The 22,460-nt window shown below is 34.4% G+C and overlaps 1 protein-coding gene across 1 annotated transcript; it reads left to right on the forward strand.

Annotated features, from left to right (window-relative positions):
* The first annotated feature begins 1,011 nt into the window (after nt 1-1,011).
* Nucleotides 1,012-2,830, forward strand: LOC123723179. The gene is made up of 3 exons (XM_045685741.1): nt 1,012-1,792; nt 2,217-2,315; nt 2,695-2,830. Exons 1-3 carry the CDS (start codon nt 1,133-1,135, stop codon nt 2,761-2,763), a joined length of 828 nt encoding a protein of 275 aa, XP_045541697.1. The 5' UTR covers nt 1,012-1,132; the 3' UTR covers nt 2,764-2,830.
* Nucleotides 2,831-22,460: the final 19,630 nt, after the last annotated feature.

Raw genomic sequence — 22,460 nt, forward strand, 5'->3', positions numbered from 1 at the left:
TCTTGGGGTGGAGCCTCTAAAACTTATTTACTTGAAGCTGAAAGAGCGCAACGGGCCTTACTCAAAGTAATACTTAAACTTTCATTCCGATATCCCTCCTCTGAGCTTTATAAAAAGTCTAAAATTATGAGTGTTAGAAAATGTTACATATTTGAGTGTATTAAGAACTATCATCGTAATGGAAATAGAACGTTAACAGGAAATAAAAGAAGACACATATCTCCGTTGCCCGTAGTTAGAACTTCAATGGCAAGAAAACAATACAATTTTCAAGCACCTAGATTATACAACCTACTTAACCAAAAACACAATGTGTATAATTTAAACTACTATAAAATGAAACAACATGCAAAAAATTGGCTAAACAACCTAGACTACAGAGATTGTGAAAATCTTATAAGTATTGAAGAGTGAGAACTTAAAATGAAATAGAAAAAAAAAAAACATATTACAAATGTCTCATAAAAAAAAAAAAAAAAAACTAGTTGCTAATTCATCTATTGTTATCTATCTATAGTTATACGCACATCTGACATATTCATAGGGATACATTCACACACCAACATTCCCACACACACGCACACTCAAACATACACAACACACACGCACACACACACATACACACGCACCAATCTAAAACACACGTATGCAAAAAAAAAATCGAAAATAAGTTAGTTATATCTTTTTTTTTTTAATGTTTGTTTCTTTTTTGAAAATTTCATAAATGATTGTTTTCTTTTCTTTTATCACTAAATGTAAAATTAATTTAATGATGATGATAATGGGGGAAGGGATTGGCTCCTGAAACACAGGGCTTTGCCCTAGTTCAGGAACCAAGGCTTCCACATAATTGTGTATATGAGTGTTACAATAAAGCAGTTATTATTATTGTTAGTTTATAATCGATATTTACTCTATGATCAATAATCTAAACGAACTATCGATTCATTGATCTATGATCTATTCAATTATCTATTACTTTTGTAAAAGATGGCGAGTCGCTATTAAAATTTCGAACAAGTAACAGCGTTTCTCTTCTCAAGATCCAACGTAACCACATCCAACCAACATAGTGGTCCTTCGAGCCGGATAGTCAGCGTTTTATTCAAAATTAGAAAAATTGGTAGAAAATATGGATAACGTAGAACAATTATTAACAGTGCTCCAAGACATACGCCAACACATTACCCGAATTTATGAGAATTTCAAGAAGACTTCAAAAAGTCGTCTGACCGAAGGATATGTTGAAACCAAAATGTCGATCTTACAAGAATACTGGGTCGCCTTCACAAATAATCATAACAGCTTAATAAGGATAGTAACGAAAGAACAAAGAAAATCATTGGAGTATTTCAAGAACGAAGTATTCGTCGACTGCGAAGAGACCTACATTCAAGGTAAAGCAGCTATGAAAGATTTTCTTCAGCCAGCACATCCCCAAAGCAGCAGCATACCAGCTATCGGCAGCCCACCAAGTATGAAGCAGCAGGTAAAATTACCAAATATAGAAGTACCCACATTCGCCGGTAATTATGAAGATTGGCCAACATTCCAAGACCTTTTTATCTCCCTCATTCACAAGAACGATGGAATTAGTAAAGTACAAAAACTACAATATTTAAAATTGAGTGTCAGCGGGGAAGCAGAAAATTTACTTAAACATATACAAGTAACGGAGGACAACTACGATCAAGCCTGGGAAGTGTTGAGGCAGCGTTATAACAATAAACGTCTCATTGTAACATCTATTTTAAGGAAATTATTTAACCAGAAAAAGTTGCAGAGTCCATCGGTGAGTCATATAAAAGCTTTACTTGATACCACTAACCAATGCCTCCATAGCCTTAATAATTTAAACATTAATACAGACCAATGGGACCCTCTAATTGTTTATATAATTACCAATAAATTAGATCTAGAGTCACAAAAGGGATGGGAAGAATATGTAAGCAAGGAAGTTTCCGGAGATCTACCTACATTTTCAATTTTAAAAAAGTTTCTAGAAATTAAATTCAGAACGCTCGAATTATTGCAATCATCTACAAAGGAGAAAAATACAGTCCACACATATCACACTACAACAAATTTTAAAGGATGTGTCTTATGTAAAGAACATCATGCACTTTGTCACTGCAAAAGTTTTGGAAAAATGGATATACAAAAGAGAAGAGAATATATCAATCAGAATAACATCTGTTACAACTGTTTAATTCCAGGACATCCTGTTAAATATTGTCGATCATCTAGCACTTGCAGGATTTGTCACAAACGGCATCACACGCTTCTTCATCATTCACCCACAGCGAGTACCCAAGGTAACATTGCAAATCATTCTCAACCTACGGTTTTAAATGCAAATGTTGAAGAAACACCAATTCAAATTAATACAGTAGCGACTTCACAATCAAATACAACATACAATAAAACAGTTTTATTAGGGACGGCAATAGTAGCTGTTAAAAGCGAGGATGGATACACAACTGTTTTAAGAGCATTAATCGATCCAGGTTCACAAGGTTGTTTAATAAGCGAGCGAGCCGCTCAATTGTTAAAGGCAAAGAGATATTCAACAAAAGGAAACATCATCGGGGTGGGATCAGTAAAGTCAAGGATAAATGAATCAATTCAAATTGAAGTAAGCTCCAGATTTTTGAAAGATTTTAGCATCAAAATAAAGGCATTTGTGATTTCCAGACAACTTACTTCAAGAATACCAAACACAACATTGCAATACAGCGACTGGCCCCACATACAAGGACTTGAGTTAGCCGATCCAAGTTTCAACATTTCAAGATCTGTAGACCTACTGTTGGGAGTAGATGTATATTCACAAATAACACTGAGTGAGGTTATAAGAGGCCCACCAGGAACACCATGTGCTCAAAACACCACATTAGGTTATATAATTTTTGGAACAATAGATGATAGTTTACAATCAACCCAAGAAAATATTATAGTTATGCATCAAATTACAAACCTAGATGATATGTTAAAATCACTATGGGAAATAGATACAACTTCTAAAAGAAAATTAACGCAAAATGAACAAATTTGTGAAGAATTATTTCAGAATACAACATCAAGAAGTAGCAATGGCAGATACATTGTAGAATTACCTTTCAAAACAGACAATCCTAAATCTATGGAAGGAAATAGTCGAGAGATAGCATTGGACAACATCAACAACAGTCAATGGTATCATGTTAAGTCTCAGGAGAACCCGGCAGATGTTGCCTCAAGAGGTTGCAGTGTCGATGAACTTCAAAACGATACTTTATGGTGGAATGGCCCTTCATGGCTTCTACAAAAGACAATAACATTTTCAAGACCTAACATTGTATCAACTCATCTCGAGAAGATCTGTACAAGTTTGTTTAAATACCATGGAAACTGAAGATAACTATTCAAATAAATTTTTAGATTTTGATAATTTTGATACACTAGAAGAACTTCAAAAAATAATTGTTTACAGTAGAAGATTTCTAAATTTCAGAAAAAAGGAATACAAAGAGTCCAGCATTACAACAGAAGAATTAAATCAAGCTTTATTAATCTGTATAAAAAAGTATCAGAGCGAACATTTCAGTGATGACATAAGAAATATTATGATGTATGAATATGTCAAACCAACCAGTCACCTTAAAACTTTGAACCCTTTTCTTGACAAAGAAAGAGTTATCAGAGTTGGAGGAAGATTGCGTCATGCAAACTTAAGTGAAGACAGTAAACATCCAATTATACTCGACTCCAAGTCTAAACTTACCGCACTTATTGTAGATGATGCACACAGAAAAACTTTACATGGTGGATTGCAACTCATGCTTTCATATTTGATAACGAAATATTGGATTATAAGAGCAAAAAGCATTGCTAAATCACATATTTTTAAATGCATAATTTGTGCAAAACTTCGAGCCAAAACAAGAAGTCAACTCATGGGTGATCTACCGAGTCAGCGAGTCACTCCATCACGACCTTTTCTCAACAGCGGCGTAGATTTCGCGGGACCATTCAACATCCTCATGTCCAAGGGCAAGGGCATTCGCACAAGCAAGGCTTACATTGCTATATTTATTTGTTTATCTACAAAGGCTATACACCTAGAATTGGTGAGCGACTTAACCTCAGAAGCTTTTATTGCAGCATTCAAACGTTTTGTGTCGCGCAGAGGGCATTGTGCTCAGATGTGGAGCGATCAGGGTAGAACTTTTATTGCTGCAAATAGAGAACTAAAGGAGTCCCTAGATGAAGCTAATTTAGAATCATTACATAAACAAACTGCAAACACCTTGGCTATGGATGGTACTCAGTGGCATTTCATTCCTCCCTACAGTCCAACATTCGGTGGACTCTGGGAAGCTGGAGTCAAATCAATGAAAGGTCATTTGAAGAGGGTTTTGACAACAAATTTAACATTCGAAGAAATGAGCACACTTTTGTGTCAAGTAGAAGCTTGTCTCAATTCTCGGCCGTTGACACCAATAGATGACAGTGATGTAGATAATGTTGACCCGCTGACACCAGGACATTTTTTAGTTGGAGAAGCCCTTAAAATTGTTCCTACACCTAATTTAACTAACATTAATTTTAACTTACATACTAGATGGCTTTATACACAGAAACTTTTAAATGATTTTTGGCATCGATGGCAACAAGAATATCTAACAAGATTACAACAAAGACCTAAATGGTTGAAAATTAAAAAGGAATTTTCAATTAATGATATTGTATTAATAAAACAAGATAATATGCCTCCGGGGAAGTGGATGCTGGGGCGCATACTCAACAAACATCCTGGACCAGACGGGATAACCAGAGTGTATAGTGTAAAGTGTGGTGATAGTGTTACTAAAAGAAATGTGCTTAAATTGTGTCATTTACCTATTAACATTGATTCATAATTTACTGTAAAACTTGTTAAGTAGATATATGTTATATCATTTTTCTTTACAAATTGTTGTAGTTAATAAGTTTACTTGATTCATACTTTCAATACTTACCTTAGATTCTTAATTAATGTTTTCTATGCATTGTGTACATATTTAATTTGCAATTACTTAAAACTAATTGATTATGTTTGTGTTATTGATTTCAGCAGTTATGTTTTAAGTTTTTATTTTGGTTTTGAGATTTATTTATTTTGTTTTTCTTTTCATTTTGATTTATGCTAAGTTTGTTTACATTTACTTTGATTTGTACTGATTACAGCGATTTAACTATAAGGATGATTACTTAAAATTAGGATGTTTTGTAAATACTAGGATAATTTCATACATTTGTTTTCATATTTGCATATTTGTTTCACTATTTGTATTACTTAAGATTTTCATTCATGTGTGTTTACAACTTAAAATTTTGACAGTTTGCTATTAATTCATTCTTTGGTTTATATACAGTTTAATTTCAATTTCATTAATTTTCTTAAAAAGGCCTGTGCCCTTTTTGGTGGGGGGCATGTTAGTTTATAATCGATATTTACTCTATGATCAATAATCTAAACGAACTATCGATTCATTGATCTATGATCTATTCAATTATCTATTACTTTTGTAAAAGATGGCGAGTCGCTATTAAAATTTCGAACAAGTAACAGCGTTTCTCTTCTCAAGATCCAACGTAACCACATCCAACCAACAATTATTATTATGATAGTACAGACTATACACCATGTGAAATATTGTATGGAGAAAGAAATGAGATATTTGATAGAATTATTGAAGTTAAAAGAAGTAAACTTGTAGTAAGACAAGTCAGAGAAAAAGTTCGTAAAAATTTAAAACATTTTAGTGAAATTTGTCAAACAAATAGATTGATAAAATATAATATTGCAGATTTAGTAAAGATCAGAACTTCCACTAGATCTACTGCTGGCAATAAACAGACAAGTAAATTTGATTTGGCTTATGAGGGGCCTTATGTAATTGCTTCAATTCCTTTTGATAATGTATATACATTATCTAATCCACAAACAGGTCATTTAAGAGGAAATTTTAATGCTGTTCACTTATTGAGATATTATAAATGAAACGTTTTGTTTTATTTTAATTTTATTAGGAGTGTTGATATAAGTTGATATAAGAATGTTTATTTTATTTTGCATATACAATATTTTGTAAATATTTTTGAATAAATAAATGGGAATTTGGGATTGGGCGAGTGACCCAATCACAATTATTACTGGTTCGAGGGTCAAACCTCGAATAGTCCCAAAGGGTCTCACCGAATCGGCTTTTGTCGTGTGGTGGCCGACATAAGTCTAGTCGCTTGCTTCGGTTGGGACGAACGAAAGCGACGGGCGCTCCCGGCGGAAGGGCTTGCACCCCGACCGTCAATGGGTTTTAACACAAGCAATGAACAGACTAAGGAAAAATTTATCTGGTCACCCCGACCTCCCACAGGAGTCGGGGAGCTTAGCTTGGCCCATTCTCCGGCCACGCGAACCGGGGCCTCGACCTAGGTTGCTCGAGGAGACCGGCCGCTGTACGAATGCAGACCTGCTCAATTGCTTGACGGGGTTCGACAGGACCCTCGAAGCAATCAAAGGTAAACGTCGGGGTGGGGACTATCGGAGCCTGATACAAAGGTGCCGGGATGAGTTCAAACCACCTTCCTGGGGCGATAGTCAGAGCAGGGATTCGTTACAGCCGGTTCAGGAAACTGAGAGTGCCGAGTCATCCGTCCAGCCGCAAGCATCGCCAACTAGAACGCCGCCTGCCGTGAATCCTGGCATCCCAGGTACACCATGCGCGTCTCGATCATCGAGGACCTCCTTTCGGTGGCCGCGGCGAGGAAAGCGCGAAGCGCTTCCGCATTAATATTAACCCTAACTTTGACGACACCAACAATGCCTCTGCCAGATTGTCCAGCCGGAAACGGAGGAGAATTGAGTACGCGAGAGTACAGGAACTTTATCGTAAGTCCAAAAGTCGGGCAGCAGCCGAAGTGATCGATGGAGCGAGCGCACAGGCGTGTGGGGCACACGCTCGAACAACTCGAATCCTACTGGAGACCAGTTCTAGAGCGTGTGTTCGATGCGACTGGACCCACACCGGGAGCTCTGCACGCCGCAGAGAGATTACTCCGCGCTGTGGAGGCCCTTCACCTCTGATGAGCTGAAGGCCTCCTGCTTCAATTGGCAGACGGCGCTTGGTCCGGACTGTAACCGCCCGGAAGAGTGGCGCCAAATTCCCTGGGACCTAAAGGCGGAAATCTTCAACTCGCTGGCGAAATCCCGGAGCCCCTGCGGCTGTGCCGGACGGTCTTTGTGCCGAAAACGGACGCTCCTGCTGGCCCGGGCGAATATCGGCCGATTTCGATCGCGTCGATACCGCTCAGGCATATGCACTCTGTCCTGGCGAAAAGACTGCTGAACTGCTAAACCCCCCCCCCCCCCCCCCAGATGTACGACAGCGTGGATTTGTCAGCGCCGACGGCACATTGGAGAATTCCGCCGTGCTGGACGCAGTACTAGGGATTGCAGGAAAAAGCTAAGAGAGTGTCACGTGGCGGTCCTCGATTTCTCGAAGGCGTTCGATACAGTGCCACAAGGCGCTGGTCGGGTTACTTCGCGCTCGGGGGCAGCCCGTGCCATTCTGTGATTACATCTGCCGACTGTACGAAACGGCAACTACTACCTTAGTGGTTAGTAAATCGAAAAGAACTTTCATGGGCAATAAGATCGAAAAAAAATAGGATCTAAAAAAGGTGATGAAATGGACAGACAAACGCGACGTTGCAATGATTTCTACATGCTATGAGGCTACTATGCGAATGTATTTGGGATATCGGCCAATTTTGAAGCCGGAAGCCGTGCTCTATTACAATGAGCGAAAAAAGGCATAGATGTATGTGACCAGCTTTCAAGTTCTTATGACCCAAAAAGAAAGTCTCTGGCATGGTACAAAAAGATCGCTTTAGATATTTTGATAAATGATTCAGAGTTAAAACGTTCTGCGAATGCGGAATACGAAAGTTGTTCAAACATATCGCTAAAGGCAACAGCAAAGAAATATAAAATAAATAAAACTATATTATACATATAGAGATCTCATGGTAGACCAAAATGTTTAAATAACGAAACCAAATTATTGTGTGGTGTGGGGTTACCCACTTGATTTACGACTTCTGATAAAAGGTTACCTTTACAAAATGGGCATTGTGAAGTAAAGTGATTCAAAAACAACATGTCGGGGCCCTATTTTATTTAGTGCAAAGAAAGATGTTAACTCAAAACGAATAAGGTAAAATTTTCACTATTCAATGCCGTTTGACGTCACCTTAGGAAGCACGTAAAGGTAATCTGGGTCAGCGAGGATGTCGGAGGCTGTACCTCCTGTCTCGTTCGAGAACATAGATCATATAATACAAGTTATTAATCGCATATTACCTTCTGACCAGCGGTGTACAGCCGTAACTTTGATTATCGAAGGGAAAAAATTATATGTAACGACGCCTGAAAAAGGCAAAATGTTCAAATAAATAAATAAATAAAAATATAAAAAGAGAGAAATAATTGAAAACATCTTTAAACATCTACAAATTCACTTAGAAGACGTTCCACTATTAAATATGGTAAACTAGCTATGCCAGCGACATCGTCTGCGTGAAATACTGTCTTCGGATAGCCGTTTAATTATTTTACTTAACCGACGTACTATGCGTTGATGTAGAAGAACCGAGAGAGGTATGTTGGGATCGCGCCAAATGCAGGTCCTTGGTGTCTGCCTACACCTCTTGGTTACGAGCGTTGTCGTTTTTTATGACAGTTTTCAATTCCTCAATCTGAGATGAACAACAATAAACAAAGCAACAATCGTGGTGCACCACGTGGCAGAGGCCATCCCGGCGGTAACCGCCGAGCAGCCCGAGACGCACAACGCGCTTATGAACGGTTTAATGACCGACAGTCCGCCCAAAATTGGGCGTATGAACCCGAGCCATACGATCCATCAAGGGAAGTCGTTAGACCGAGGGGCCCTACTCAAAGATCCCAGCCATCATCCGGGGGAGAGGTTGAGCCTAAGACATCTGATGAAGGTGCGCGAGATGAGCCCCTATATGATATAGGACCGCATTCCTCTCTAATTCCAGATATTGATATGTACAGCCAGAACTTCGAGTTCTCGAGGTTTCTACCTCTAATTAACCAAACATACGAGAAGATGAGGGGAGTAGACCCAAGGCTGCATGAATGTCTACCGCTATCTATGTTCACACAGGCAATGACAACGCATTTAAATTTAGATATTCTTGAGGTGGCAAGGAAGTCCCGGCCAATACGTATTAAATCAACGTACTGATGTCAGGGAACTGTTACCTGACTATCAAGTTATCTCTCAACCAATAGCGGATTACATATCACATGTTACCGAAATGATGACTCAAGACGGTAGGTAAGGAGATAAAACTGAATCTTCCAGAAATCGCAATACCACCAATGGAACCAATTATGGAAAACCAGGTTGAGATAATGCCTAGTGGTTCGTTTGGAGTATTGAACGTACAAACACACAATGTATACGAGTGTTATATTTCACCATTAGTAACATCTAATAGAGTTCTAGCTTCAATGCGTAATGATAATGAATATATTCCAATTCCCCGCGATCAGATTGCTGGAAATCTAGTACCAAACAGCAACCTTCTTGGCTTTGAGCCAATCGATATTCAAACTGCAGGTGCCCAGTCAAGATTACAAGGAATCCAGTTTCCAAATGACGATATCATCGAGGGTTACGAGCGTAAATATTGTTGTCGTATTTTACTTACAACTTTTAAAAAATTGCAACAAAACATATTAAAGTTACAAAATATAAACATCATATATTCCCATACAAACTTTCATCCCCTATTTTCTTTTATTTACAAACTTACACTACTTACACACTTACACACTTACTTACTTTGTTACAAGCTTCAAATGTGATATTTACTTATATCAAATCAGCAGCCTAAAAAAATAAGTTTCAAGCTTCAAAAATATACTTCGATACTTCCAAACAAAGTTCCACCCCCACTTTCAACCCCTTACAACCATTTTTTCGCGTTAAGTAGTAGCTTTGTCCTTTCTCGGGCTCTAGACTAACTTACTAACCTTACTTAGTAAGGGTAACAACAAAACATTCACATAGACATCGTATATTCCCATACAAACTTTTATCCCCAATTCCCTTGTTATTTTGCACCCTTGAGGGTAAAAAATTTTACAAATTTTGAATGTTAATATCTACATATTCATAAAAAGTTTCAGGCTTCTAAATGCAAGAATGACGATACTTCCATAAAAATTTCTGTCTGTGTACCAAAATTTCACTTAAATCAGTTCAGTAGTTTTGACGTAAAATTGAGACAGACAGAGTTACTAGGAGGAATAAAAACAATAACAAAAGGATTCAAGTCAGATTTGACCAAAACATATCTCAAGAGAATAGTTCCATTGTCCTTAAAAAAAGCCCTCTCTGGAATATAAAATATACTTTTATTTGAGGTTAATAAACATTATTTATTTAATTATAAATGTTAATTTCATTACAATTATATTATCAAACACAATTTGAAAACAATTCAGTTTGTCGGAGGAACGTTAAGAAATTGAAAACAACAATGTTGTTAGATTTGTGAAACTGTATTTACATTGTGTGAAAACGTCTAGATTTCATCCTAGACAGTAACAGAGTACATATTCTTATTAATATAAAAATTTCCTTTGAAAAAAAAAATATTTTACAAGGTATCAACTTGTATAAATACCCATCACAGTAATGGAAATCCTTTCTTTTTACTTCACCATGAGAATGTTGGATATGAAATTCATTAAACAACATCAATAAATGACAATCCTAAGCTCCGAGACTCTTAACAATGAATAAAATGTAAAAATATCAATTTAAGCCAACAAAAACTTTTTTAACAAACTAAACTTTCTAATCTTAATATTTAATTAATTTTATTAACAACTAACTTTTAATTATTACATTATATACACATAAAATAAATCTTAGAACGACAATTCTTTGACTCGGAGGAAACAAAATCTTTGTTAAGACTAAAAACTAATAGCCAAAGATTCCCCCGAACTGGTCTTCATTTATCAGTTTTCACAATTCATAATTCATAATTCATACTAAACATCATCTTCTAAGTGATTTAACAAAATAACTGCAGCTGTATGAGTTGATTTATAAAGAATCTTACTTTAAATAAAAACAAGAAATGTTTAAAACACATTGCAAACAGATTTTTTATATATAATAATAATAATAATAAGACATTTAATCCGTTCAAAGACATTACAACACTTATAATACAATTAAAACATTAAAAGAAAATAAAACCTAAAGATCACTAATATAATTAAAACTAAGGACACGAAAAGTAATGTACATAAAAAAAAATAAAAATAATAATAAAAAAATTATAACTAAGCGTTGCAATGCAGAACAGATAGGGCCTTTGCTCAGCTGTATGTTTCTTTGCCATGGGGGCAGAAACACTGATATTCTGCAAAAGCCTTGAACTCCGCAGCACGTCAGTTACAGCAGGTGATAAAATAAGTGAAGTATAAATATTCCTTTACAATTTAAAGAGCAGGCTAATGTTTTTAGGATAAATTCCGAGACCAACCTATAATCATGATAGTATGTACATCTGCTAATACTGCTAAATAAAATAATAATAATAATAAAAAAAATAATAATATAGTAACGTAGATAAAAAAAAATGTATTTCCATTTATCATAATAAAAATTGGAAGCAAAAAAAATAAAAAAACAGATTCGATGGAGGTTCTACAATAAGTACTCGTAATTTAGTTATCCGCATTTTAATTAATAAGTTATTGTTATTTACTTTTTTGTATCTCCATGAGAAAGCATTTAAATTTATTTTTAAAAGTTAATTTTGTTTGCGAGCTCTTGACTGGCGGCGGAATGTTATTCCAGCACCGGGTAGCAGCGTAGCGGAAACTACCTCGGAACGCCGTAGATTTGTGTCGCTGCGTGCTGAGCTGCAGGAACCGCTGCTTTCGCTCAGCGCATCTACCTTTTGACCACTTTAGTTTAGAGAACAGATATCAAACAAAATACATTGAAATCATTTAATGACTATTTTCTTGCAGAAGACATGTTGCGACCAACAAAAATAATGGAACCAAATACTTTCCTTTCTATCGGTTAATTTGTAACCGCAATGAATTTTTTGAATTTACAACAATTGTTATTATTTCTTTACTTTGTACATGACCAAAATTAAAAAAAAATACAACAACAACAAACACCATTGAAAATCAAAATGATTCAAAGAAACCCAATCTCAATAAAGTTGTGTTGTTTCACTGTGAAGATCCTATGACCATCTTAAAGAGTTCCATCATCAGATCAACAACATGTAAAAATATTGCAATGACTTGCAACTTACACATGTATGGATGAATTCATCTCAATCGATAACCAGGAAGTTGATCAAATTTAATTTGCAAGATTTGATAACAAATATTGGGACATGTGAAACTAAACAAAACCTTATAAAGCAAAATATTTGTGACATTACTAACCTTCAACATATCTTAGCAAATCTAGAACATTCTTTTTATTTATTTCACCAGTTTAACTAAATTTATACAAGACACTAAAAATCCCCAGTTTGTTACATCAACCATTGTCAAGTCGATGTGTAAACTATGAAATAAAAACAAACATTACACAAATTCTTAACCTTCACTTACAACAAACATAAGTAGTTAATATAACATACTCATGAAACTTACATCAAATATTGTTGTAGGCGTTTAATTTATCGCCAAAAACAACGATATTATTATACGATATTATACGATTTATGTACAAAAAAAATCCTTATAACCAAAAAAAACAATTGAATCGACTCTCTTTTGTTTTCTAATAAAAGGTAGTCGCACAAACATGTCACCACCATGTGAAAAAAATAACTATAAAAATATTTCTGTAACAAGAAATTCTTGTGACTTTCCAAATTGTTAATTAAAATACGACGTAGACAATCAAAAAACAATTTTACGACAAAATAACCAAACGACTTGTAACATTTTATGTAACGCACAGACATTGTTAACAATTCACGAGAAAAAGAACGAAAATTCGAGAAGACATCTACATTCTTACCAAATAACAAACCAAAACTTGAAAGAAAGACTAATACGACCAATTAAACTTATCGGAGTAATAAAAATTAAACATTAATTTAACATTAATTTGTGACCAAAAATGTCCGTTTTCTTCGAAATCAAACCACACAAATGAAACTGAAACGAAATAACGAATTTGAATTTGAATTCTAACCTAATGGCTGGTTTACATTATACCAGTATAGTAGGACTGTAGCGCTGGCCTGGCATGGACTGTTTTGGCTTACTGGTGCTGGCGCCAGTAAGTTTTTGCAGTATGCCAGTTGGATGCCAGCGCAGATTTCAAGGGCCGCTGCCGCACTGTACTGGCATAATATTAACCGGACCACTATTTATAATCCACAGATTACAGATATTCAAAATGCAAAACGGCAAAGAGTATGTATAATGGAATGGTGCAAAAAAAAGAAAAAGTGTAAAGGCCAGTGTTGCCGTTCAATAAGATCTTAAGGTTAAATTACCTAGAGCGCGAAACGAATTAAAGCGAACCACAATCCTAAAGTCTAAAGCAAATCACAGTCACTGTCTGTCGTAAAAAATGTTAATGTTTAATCATACTTGAACATGTCTGAATATATCCTAATTCATTGGGCTGTAGTTTTTATTTATATCACTATAAATTTTAACAGTTTTAACCTGTATAGACCAAATACAAAATACACATTACGCTAGAACTCGTGAGGTCGTGAGTAACTTTTTTTTTGCAAAACTTTTTTTTTTCATAGACTTAAAACAGTAGCTTTCTTGAGCGATAACATTCTTAATCATGAAGTACTATTCAAACAATAATACGATATTTTTCAAAAATCTAGATATGGATATATTTGTCGGAGAGATGATAATGACATAAATGTATATGAAGAGCTAGATTGTGTGAAATAGGATATACGTTAGAAGAGAGTGAATTCAGATGTTTGGAAGAGTATTATACACTGTGATCCACAGTAAGGAAAAGGGCAGACTGATAATCTACATCTTAAATGCAAATAAAAACCGTAATAAAATTACGACTTTGAATTCTAATTCTTAGCCACTAACATATGCGCCTACATTTGCTAAAAAATCATTTCACACAATCATCAAAAAGCTGCAATATATAGGGGCTAAGTCGCTAGGTTGGCAACACTGTTGTTAGAGATTGGCCATAAATATTATAATTAAGACTCTTTATAAGTTTCTATATTTATTTCTTTTATTGACAATTCTTTTTGATGTAAAAAATACAAAAAAATTAATACGCGAAAATATATATACAGTCTGAATGGATCGCAAGGACGAAATAAGTTTTTTATTTTAGTTAGGCAACATCTGGCGATCCTGCCAGGATTCCAGGATTTTACAAAGTCCAATAGTGAAAATTTAAATTCAAAGACAAGAAATCAAAGACAGGTGTGCATTGTCAAAGAGTTATTAAATTTTCGGTCAGTGGTCTGAAGTTTTCAGTTAAATATTTTTTATTACCAAATGATTCATTACTGTTAACTTTTTTAAATTTTAAGTTCAACTCTGTTGGTGTTATAGGTACCAAACGAACCATTCAATAGTGTTATATGTTAGGACTGTTGAGGGTAGTCTCACAAAAGGTTTTATAAGGAAGCGTGCGCTGCTGCTCGAGGCAGTCTCTTTCCATCCGTCATTGCGGAACGTCTGACATTTTTGTTTACTTACGTTCGGTTAAAGTTTATACTACAGCGAGGATGGAGTAGAGTTAAATTCACTGTTTCGCTGTTAGTTTAATTCTTTTAAAATACTTTTGCATCAAATATCACCTCCGTGAACTTGGCCCCCTCACTTTAATTTTTTTAACTTTTTTCTACGCAAATCGTTTGAGAATCGTTTGAGAGGGTTTGAGAGAAAAGAAATATCGTTTGAGAGTTCCTACTTTCTCCGTAAAAACAATTTCAAATTCTAGTGTGAAGTTGGCCCCCTCACTTTACTTTTTTTTATTTTTTTCAATGCGAATCGTTAGAGAGTCGTTTGAGAGACATTAAGAGAAAAGAAATATCGTTTGAGAGTTTTTACTTTTTCTGTAATAAATATTTTAATTCTGGGCATCGAAAGTTACAAATCGATTTTCCTTTTTTTCCGAATTAAATATGGCAATCATGCACTGAGACGTTTCAAATTTATGGTGTAGGAAGGGAATGGTAATAGAGTGATTGAGAGAAAAGAGAAATCGTTTGAGAGTTAATACTTTTTCTTAAATAAATATTTCAATTTCGGAATCGAAAGTTACAGATCGGTTTTCCTTTACTCCGAAATAAATATGGCAATCATGCACTGAGACGTTTCAAATTTATGGTGTAGGAAGGGAATGGTAATAGAGTGATTGAGAGAAAAGAGAAATCGTTTGAGAGTTAATACTTTTTCTGAAATATATATTTCAATGTCGGAATCGAAAGCTACAAATCGATTTTTCTTTTATTACGAATTAAATATGGCAATCATGCACTAAGACGTTTCAAATTTATTGTGTAGGTAGAGAATGATTAGAGATTGATTGAGAGAAAAGAGAAATCGTTTGAGAGTTAATACTTTTTCTGAAAAATATATTTCAATGTCGGAATCGAAAGTTACCAATCGATTTTCCTTTTTTTCCGAAATAATAATGGCAATCATGCACTTAGACGTTTCAAATTTATTGTGTAGGTAGAGAATGATTGAGAGAAAAGAGAAATCGTTTGAGAGTTAATACTTTTTCTGAAATATATATTTCAATGTCGGAATCGAAAGTAACAAATCGATTTTCCTTTTTTCCGAATTAAATATGGCAATCATGCACTTAGACGATTCAAATTTATGGTGTAGGTAGAGAATGGTAATAGAGTGATTGAGAGAAAACAGAAATCGTTTGAGAGTTAATACTTTTTTTGAAATAAATATTTCAATGTCGGAATCGAAAGTTACAAATCGATTTTCCTTTTATTTCGAATTAAATATGGCAATCATGCACTAAGAGGTTTCAAATTTATTGTGTAGGTAGAGAATGCTTAGAGAGTGATTGAGAGAAAAGAGAAATCGTTTGAGAGTTAATACTTTTTCTGAAAAAAATATTTCACTGTCGGAATCGAAAGCTACAAATCGATTTTCCTTTTTTTCGAATTAAATATGGGAATCATGAGGATAAACGATTCAAATTTATTGTGTAGGTAGAGAATGGTTATGGATTGATTTAAAGAAAAGAGAAATCGTTTGAGAGTTAATACTTTTTCTGAAATAAATATTTAAATTTTTGAGATTTGTAAGTTTTTGAAAATCGATTTGTTACTTTCGATTCCGAAATTGAAATATATATTTAAGAAAAAGTATTAACTCTCAAACGATTTCTCTTTTCTCTCAATCACTCTCTAAGCATTCTCTACCTACACAATAAATTTGAAACCTCTTAGTGCATGATTGCCATATTTAATTCGAAATAAAAGGAAAATCGATTTGTAACTTTCGATTCCGACATTGAAATATTTATTTCAAAAAAAGTATTAACTCTCAAACGATTTCTGTTTTCTCTCAATCACTCTATTACCATTCTCTACCTACACCATAAATTTGAATCGTCTAAGTGCATGATTGCCATATTTAATTCGGAAAAAAGGAAAATCGATTTGTTACTTTCGATTCCGACATTGAAATATATATTTCAGAAAAAGTATTAACTCTCAAACGATTTCTCTTTTCTCTCAATCACTCTCTAATCATTCTCTACCTACACAATAAATTTGAAACGTCTAAGTGCATGATTGCCATTATAATTTCGGAAAAAAAGGTAAATCGATTGGTAACTTTCGATTCCGACATTGAAATATATTTTTCAGAAAAAGTATTAACTCTCAAACGATTTCTCTTTTCTCTCAATCAATCTCTAATCATTCTCTACCTACACAATAAATTTGAAACGTCTTAGTGCATGATTGCCATATTTAATTCGTAATAAAAGAAAAATCGATTTGTAGCTTTCGATTCCGACATTGAAATATATATTTCAGAAAAAGTATTAACTCTCAAACGATTTCTCTTTTCTCTCAATCACTCTATTACCATACCCTTCCTACACCATAAATTTGAATCGTCTAAGTGCATGATTGCTACATTTAATTCGGAAAAAAGGAAAATCGATTTGTTACTTTCGATTCCGACATTGAAATATATTTTTCAGGAAAAGTATTAACTCTTAAACGATTTCTCTTTTCTCTCAATCACTCTCTAATCATTCTCTACCTACACAATAAATTTGAAACGTCCAAGTACATGATTGCCATATTTAATTCGGAAAAAAAGGAAAATCGATTTGTAACTTTCGATGCCCAGAATTAAAATATTTATTACAGAAAAAGTAAAAACTCTCAAACGATATTTCTTTTCTCTTAATGTCTCTCAAACGACTCTCTAACGATTCGCATTGAAAAAAATAAAAAAAAGTAAAGTGAGGGGGCCAACTTCACACTAGAATTTGAAATTGTTTTTACGGAGAAAGTAGGAACTCTCAAACGATATTTCTTTTCTCTCAAACCCTCTCAAACGATTCTCAAACGATTTGCGTAAAAAAAAGTTAAAAAAATTAAAGTGAGGGGGCCAACTTCACGGAGGTTCAAATATCTTACAATAGTGTATATACTCTTTGGTTTTAGAGCCAAAAAGTAGTTTCCCTTCCACCGATAGATGACTCTGTAATTAAAATACGTCTGAAATAATTTTATTTTTCTAATTTGTCGAAAAATATTCTAGGTAAAAGTAGAATTTTGTTTTCAATTCATATATGGTGCGGAAAAAATAATGTTTAATTTTTAATTACTTAAATCGATTCATTTATGGCATCATCAATCTAGACAAGTTACCTTTAGTTGACAGTTCTAGAAACAAAAGTCAAACATGTCCGACATCTTACTTTCCTAATGTAATAAATGCGAATGTTTAGAAGTTAAGATGGATCGATGTTTGTTAGAACGTATCTTCGAAACGGCTCACCTTTGTGCTTCCCACTTAATTTTTTTAACTCTTATTTTTATGTAAATCGTTTGCGGGGGTTTGAGTGAAAAAATACAGTCGTATTGATAACCTCCATCTTTTTGAAGTCGGCTAAAAAGAAATAACGTTTGAGAGTTTTTACTTTTTCTGTAATAAATATTTTATACGGAAAAAAAGGAAAATGAATTTGTAACTTTCGATTCCAAAATAGAAATAAATATTTTATTACAAGAAAAAGTCTCAAACGATTTATATGAAAAAAATTAACTGTGGGGTCCAACTTCATGGAAGTAAATGGCTCAACGGATGTTTGGTACAGATGTAGAACAAAGTCAGGAAGAATACATAGGCTACTTCTTAGGGTTATTTCTTAAATTCCGTGCAGACGAAGTCGCGGTCAACATCTAGTTTTAAACATTAATACAGTAACTTTTTGTCATGACGAAGCGGAACTGATAAACGCTCAGCTATCTGATCTGATTTATGTTGTGTTTTTATGATAGTTTCTTTTGTTCATTTGTACCTCTTTATGATTGAGAAAAAAGGATTTCTAGAATATTCTTCGATAGAAAAATCTGTGATCAACAAACTTTTGTTGAAAATCGGGCGATAATATTCGAACCAAAACACTTTATATACAGCTGAGCAAAGGCCCTATCTGTTCTGCATTGCAACGCTTAGTTATAATTTGTTTATTATTTTTTTTAATTGTATTATAAGTGTAATGTCTGAACGGATAACTTAATATTATTATTATTTATACGTTGTAATGTTTTTTTGTCAATTGTGCGATAGATAGTAAAATAAAGATTATCTTCAAAACGCAATACAATACTTATTTGTTGGTTTAATTTAACCAATTTAAAACTATACTTGAATCTGTGAAATAGTATACAGAATGTATTTTAATAGCTACTTCTAAGGCAAGTTTGACCTTTTTCATTAATTTTGATAGTAGTGTAGCGCTAGAAAGTTCTAATTTTGGTAAGCTGACTGTGCGTACAGGGGCAACTTTGCTTTTGCTAATAACTAAATTAGAAGTTGTCTTTTGATTAGGATAATGTGCTACAATGTAGATACATGAGCCATAAGCAACTAGTGAGGCATCACAATATCCTACTAAGTAAATTTCATTTGGTATATCTGAGAAACAATATGTAGGAATAGTAATATCTTTTAATATCTGAATATTATCATAGAAGGACAGCCATTGTTGAAGTAAATGTTTGGGTAAGGGTGTATCCCACTGTATGATATTGGATTCTTTCCATAGCTGTTGCACGAAAAGTTTTGCAGTGATAGTAACGGGTGATAGGTAACCGAGTGGGTCATATATCTTGGCAATAATTGAGAGTACAATTCTTTCAGTAAAATTTAAGTTACATTGCTGAGAGGGAATGTTAACTTTAAATGTATCTGTTGCGGGTTCATACTTGAGACCTAATTTACTAGTTTCATCACCAATAATAAGACTGGTTGGTGAATGCTGACCTTTGTTGCTTTCAACATCTTGTAATATCTGAGGATTGTTAGATGACCATTTATGTAGTTGAAAACCACCTCTTTTAAATAGGGAAATTAATTGATTGCAAAGTTCTCTAGCTTCAGAGAGTGAGTTTGTTCCACAATGGATATCATGTTTGATATGAAATGCATTGTGCTGCTAATGGATAAATGTGACCATCCTGATGGGCAAGCTCTAGTTATGTCCTAAATGCTAGATAAGGAGCACATCTAGTCCCATATGTGACTGTATTCAGTCTCATAACTTTAATATCATCGTTAGGCGATGCTCTCCATAGTATACATTGTAGGTTACGATGTAAGGGATCTATGTTTATATTTCTGAACATTTTAATTAAATCACATGATATTACATATTTATAGGTTCTATATCTTAATATAATGTCTATTAAATCGGTGTAAATGTTAGGACCCTCATGTAAGACGTCATTAAGAGAGATAGATGTGGATGACTGACTGCTTTCATTAAAAACTACACGTAACTTGGTTGAAACACTACTTGGTTTTAAAACTGCATGATGAGGTAGAAAGAATCTTTTGATTTCCTCTTGTGTGTCTGATGGAGATGAAGAGGCAGGTATGTAAGATGTATGGCCTAAGTTTATGTATTCATCAATGAATTCAGAATATTGTTTATGAAGTTCTGGATTGTTAGTGAATCTTTTCTCTAAGGACATAAAGCACTTTTCAGCGATGCTGTAGGAATCACTTAGCTGATCTAGCTTGTCTTGTATAATTGGAAGTTTTACTGTAAAGCGAGCTGTTGGGTCTCTAGTAGTTGTGCTTTTGTAAAGTTCTTCGCAAAAGATGTGTTCCGGTGTAAGTATTGGGGAAGGTTTTAATTCCTCTTGCTTCCAAAACCGTTTTAATAATTGATCACAAGATTGTGAAAACTGTTATTTTAGTTACTTCTCCTTTCTTTAGGTATAAAGGGGAATAAAAAGCCAATATGATCTCACAACATTAATATTATTTATTTATTCTTTTTGTCTCATATTACCAACACATTTAATTTCACAAATTATTATATTACAGTAAGAATAAAAACATATATATACAATAAGAAATCCAAATGATAGTTGTTTTATTTAAATTTTATAGAAATGTAATAAGAGGTTATCTAGCTTAAGGCTTTTTAATTAAAAATGTTTATCGGAGATAGTAAAGGATAAAACTTATACTCAGGGGCGCGTTACTAGTTCGCCTGTCTTGATCAACTTTGCTTTTACCCACTTATTATTTTTAAACAATATTGAGCCTTTAAATTATACCATTTTAAACAAATTAGTTATAAACAACACAACAAGTCCCTATGCTCGATCAGCCATATACCTGTGCAGTGGCGGCTCGGAGGGAAACTTCCGGATAACAGTCCGAGCATCCACTGGACAGATCCTACTCAGGAATTTGGTGACACTGACCTGGATGTTGATTTGTAGTGATGGTAAGGAAGGTTGTTTTGTTGGTTGTTCATCCTAAGCTCTTTGCATGGACTGCGGAACAGACTTCAAAGAAGCATGTCTAGTAATGTACATGCTTTAATCCATAATTTCTATTATGAAGTAACAATTAAATCGAAAACGGAGTCGAATATGAAAGAAATATAAAGAAAACCCATCTGAAAAAGACAAGACAGCCATTAGGACAAATCTAACAACTATAACACCGAATAAATTGAAATTATTTTCCTATACATACCACGGCGGCTGCTACAAATTTAATTTTGTTCTAAAGGACTTATAAACCAATCCGCTCGCGATTTCCCACCTCTCCCTGTGAAACAGCGAAGGGGTCAATCAACGTGCTCAGCCCTAAGGCTTCAGGTTTGAAGAAATATAATTTTAATATCATAAAAAACTTACCACTTTTATTTATTTTGGCTAACCTGCCATAATAGTTTCAATATCAACTGCGATCACGAATGATTTAAATTCTCTAAAAGTAGAATTACAACAGCACAAATAATAAATCCGAGGACGGTAGACTACGACCGGCAATTGATTTTGACAATCTCTCTTTTATACGACATTGACATAATTGACAGATGTGTGCGTTCGGAAACCGAAGAGAAGAAAAAAACCGAATCAAGTAAAAGAAATGATGCGAAAAAAATCGCAACGTTACAATTGTTCACAGGTTAAATGTGCTGATATAACTGAGTGTTTGTAAAAGTGTGCGTCTGCATGAGTTGAAGTGTGGAGATTGTTCGATGTGTGGACTGTATTATGATATAAAGATTGCATTGTTAATTCAATTTCTCCTGTCACTACCCATCCAAAGACTGTATTAATGAGTGTGGGACGATTTTTACCTAATTGTATACTGCCCTGTAGAAGAAGCGAGTAGAATAAATGTCCACCAATGAGCAGGTCAATGGCCATTGGAACATTAATTGTGGGATCTGCTAATTCATATTTTTAGGTAACTTGAAGTTAGCAAGTGGTATGTAATTCTGTGGTAGCTTTGTTGAAATTTGTTCAGTAACTACACAAGTTAATGCTGTGGCATAATTGCTGTTACGAGATGCAATATTAACTATTGTTGATTGAGATGAGTGTGTGGGATCGCTACCTACACCATATATAATATAACCTTTCTTGTTAGAAAGTGGCAGGCTGAGCTTGTTAGCTAGCTGTTTTGTTATTAGAGATACTTGGCTTCCGCTATCCAGTAAGGCATGACATGTAGTCCATTCACCATTATCTTGCTGAACTTTAATAACAGCTGTAGATAGGTAAACTTGAACTTGGTTTGAGTGTAAATGCATAACTGAAGCTTGTTTGTTATCACTTAAATTATTGGTACTTACCTTTGA

This window comes from Papilio machaon, chromosome W (assembly GCF_912999745.1).
Source record: "Papilio machaon chromosome W, ilPapMach1.1, whole genome shotgun sequence".
Classification (NCBI taxonomy): domain Eukaryota; kingdom Metazoa; phylum Arthropoda; class Insecta; order Lepidoptera; family Papilionidae; genus Papilio; species Papilio machaon.

Coding starts and splice junctions, on each gene's coding strand:
- LOC123723179 (XM_045685741.1), top strand. CDS start 1,133: ATGGATAACGTAGAACAATTATTAACAGTGCTCCAAGACATACGCCAA. Junction 1,793..2,216: donor AAAAGTTGCAGAGTCCATCG/GTGAGTCATATA, acceptor GTTTAATTCCAG/GACATCCTGTTAAATATTGT. Junction 2,316..2,694: donor ACCCACAGCGAGTACCCAAG/GTAACATTGCAA, acceptor TGTGATTTCCAG/ACAACTTACTTCAAGAATAC.